The 2,696-nt window shown below is 39.5% G+C and overlaps 1 protein-coding gene across 1 annotated transcript in view; it reads right to left on the bottom strand.

Annotated features, from left to right (window-relative positions):
* Positions 1-2,238, bottom strand: part of LOC106876013 (electroneutral sodium bicarbonate exchanger 1) — a 53,509-nt gene extending 51,271 nt beyond the window's left edge. The window contains exon 1 of the mRNA XM_052975992.1: positions 1,962-2,238. Within this exon, the coding sequence (XP_052831952.1) occupies positions 1,962-1,989 (28 nt within the window). The 5' untranslated portion in view covers positions 1,990-2,238. The remainder of the gene's footprint in view (positions 1-1,961) is intronic.
* Between the last annotated feature and the right edge of the window lie 458 nt (positions 2,239-2,696).

Genomic DNA, 2,696 nt, shown 5'->3' on the forward strand with positions numbered 1-2,696 from the left:
TATTATATATATATATATATATACTCTTTTACTTGTTTCACTCATTTGACTGTGGCCATGCTGGAGCACCGCCTTTAGTCGAGCAAATTGACCCCAGGACTTATTCTTTGAAAGTCTACTACTTATTTTATCGGTCTCTTTTGCCGAACCGCTAAGTTACGGTGACGTAAACATACCAGCATCGGTTGTCAAGCGGTGGGGGGGGGACAAACATAGACACACAAACATATACACACATATATATATATATATATACACACCAGGCTTTTCCTTTCAAAGGCTGGTGCCACTTAAAAAGCATTCGTGTCGGTGCTGCGTAAACACACCCAGCACACTTAAGTGCTTGGCGTTAGGAATGGTATCCAGCCATAGAAACCATGCCACAACAGATAGTTGGAGTCTGGATAGCTCTCTCTTAGCCAGCTCCATGCCAAGCAGCCAACTCATATCAGCATAGAAAGTGGACGTTAAACGATGATGCCCTTCTTTCAGTTTCCATCTATCAAATCAGACTCACAAAGCTTTGGTCGGTAGAAGACATTTGCCCAAGGTGTCACGCGTTGGGACTAAACCCAGAACCATGTAGCTGGGAAGAAAGCTTCATAGACACATGTGCATTGATACACCCATACTTAAAAATACACCATTTCATACAGACCCAGTCATACGCACATAAATACACACGCTCAAACACACATTGTGTGATACTACCATAGCGCCCACATTATTTATATCTGTACGAAAATATCTGCTAAATATGCCCTCAATGAGACAGGATGTAGTCGCGAAGACTTTTACAACACTAACCCTAAGATGGATTTTTGTGAGTCATACCAAAGGCACAACAGAACTGGAGACTATCAAGGTGTTGAAAAATTCCCATAAAAACATTCAGGACAGATTTGGAATGTATGGGATGGATCGGCTGCACAGCAGACGTGAACTTCTCTTCAAAAACTAAGGAGAACATCTATGAAGAACTCCTATATCCAGGCCACATATTTCCGTTTGTTGTTGTTATTATTATTAGACGTGCACCAGTTTCTGTAACAAATGCAAAGAAAACTAGAAAATGCCCGGTTCTTCAGAAGAGTGCAGAGCAAACTGATTCGCATTTTCCAGATTCAATCCATCACAGAAACAGTAAGAGTTTGTAAAACATTCCAATGACTTTTCATTTAAGTCTGAGCGAATATTCTTACATTTATTTTAATGGTTTCAGTCGAAAGGACCGTAGCCAAGCTGAAGCACCGCCTTGATTTATTTTCTTTCAGCTTTATGCCTGGAAGTTGGTCTATCATCGTGTTTGTAGCAGCTGATTATCCTTGAGTGTATGTCTGAAGGATAAGCTGGTCCGGTAGGGCCCCACACCTTTCTATTTACGATTGGCAGTTGAACAATTAGGGACCTCGAAATATCAGACGAGCACTCTAATGTATCTGCTCGTGATTCCGAAGGTGGTTATATTTGGAAGCTGACAGTATCGAAAACCACTTAGATATATATATGGAACACACACAGAAATAGTAATGAAAGGCAATTAAGTTCCACACAAACGAGTGCAAGTTTATCTCCACGTTTACATCATCCTGCTCAGGTAACCCAGGGGCAGTCTTGGCTTAAATAAAACAGCCTGGTCCCTTTCTTAGGGACCAGCTTGAATTCTGCAAAGGAACACGTCTAAATTTGCAAATTTGAACTTGTTTGTAAATATTGCGTGGCGAGATTTAGTTGTTATTTTTGCAATAAAAAATGTTTCATTGGATTGTTTCTTTGGAGAAAATTAATTATAGAAATATTTGTGTAAAAAAGGTTCGCTTGAAAAGTTTGGGGAGAAAAAGAGTCAAGAAAATGAAATAAAAATCAAGAAAGAGTAAAAGAAGTTAAAATTGAAAAAACGGAAAGACAAATAGAGAGAGAGGAAAAGTTTAGAGAAATGTTGTTTAGTTTGTAATCCTTACTTTTGCTTTCAATCGTTCGTAAAGCCATGCTTGATGCGTCCAGCTGCAAATAATCGTCGGTTTAACTTAAAACACTGAAACCACAGCTGGAGTGGCGGTGGTGCTGATGCGATGTACCGTAGCGCCATCACATGATACCTCCACCACCTCTAATCACTCTCACTCTCTCTCTCTCTCTGGCGGTTACTAGTTCGTGCAGGGTTCAACCTGTAGCATAAACTTAGTAGGAGTGACAAGTCAGAAGTTTTCTTTCTTCTTTTCTTTCGGTGATTTTGTTTTGTTCTCCTCTACTTCTTTTCAAATTGTAAATAATTATTGCGGAGGGGAAGGCAACTTTTGACCAGTCAAGGATTGAAATGAATTAATGAATAGAAAGAAGAAATAAAATAAAAAAAAGATTATTTGTCAAGAGAGAGAGAGAGAGAGAGAAAGAGGGAGGGAGGGGGAGAGAGAGAAACAGAGGAGAGGACCTCACTTTCTTTGTCTACTTTTTCTTTTTCTCTGCCTTCTTTTTCACTCTTTCTCCCGATGTTTCTCTCTCTCTCTCTCTCTCTCTCACAGACACATACACAGAAGGAATATGTATGTGTGTGTGTGTGTGTGTGTGTGTGAGAGAGAGAGAGAGAGAGAGAGAGAGACAAAGTTATAAAGTTGTTCTGCTTAAAACCCTCAATGGTAACTAAAACATGCAAAAACTGTAATACACACACACGCGCATATATATATATGTATATA

Source organism: Octopus bimaculoides, chromosome 23 (genome assembly GCF_001194135.2).
Source record: "Octopus bimaculoides isolate UCB-OBI-ISO-001 chromosome 23, ASM119413v2, whole genome shotgun sequence".
Classification (NCBI taxonomy): Eukaryota; Metazoa; Mollusca; class Cephalopoda; order Octopoda; family Octopodidae; genus Octopus; species Octopus bimaculoides.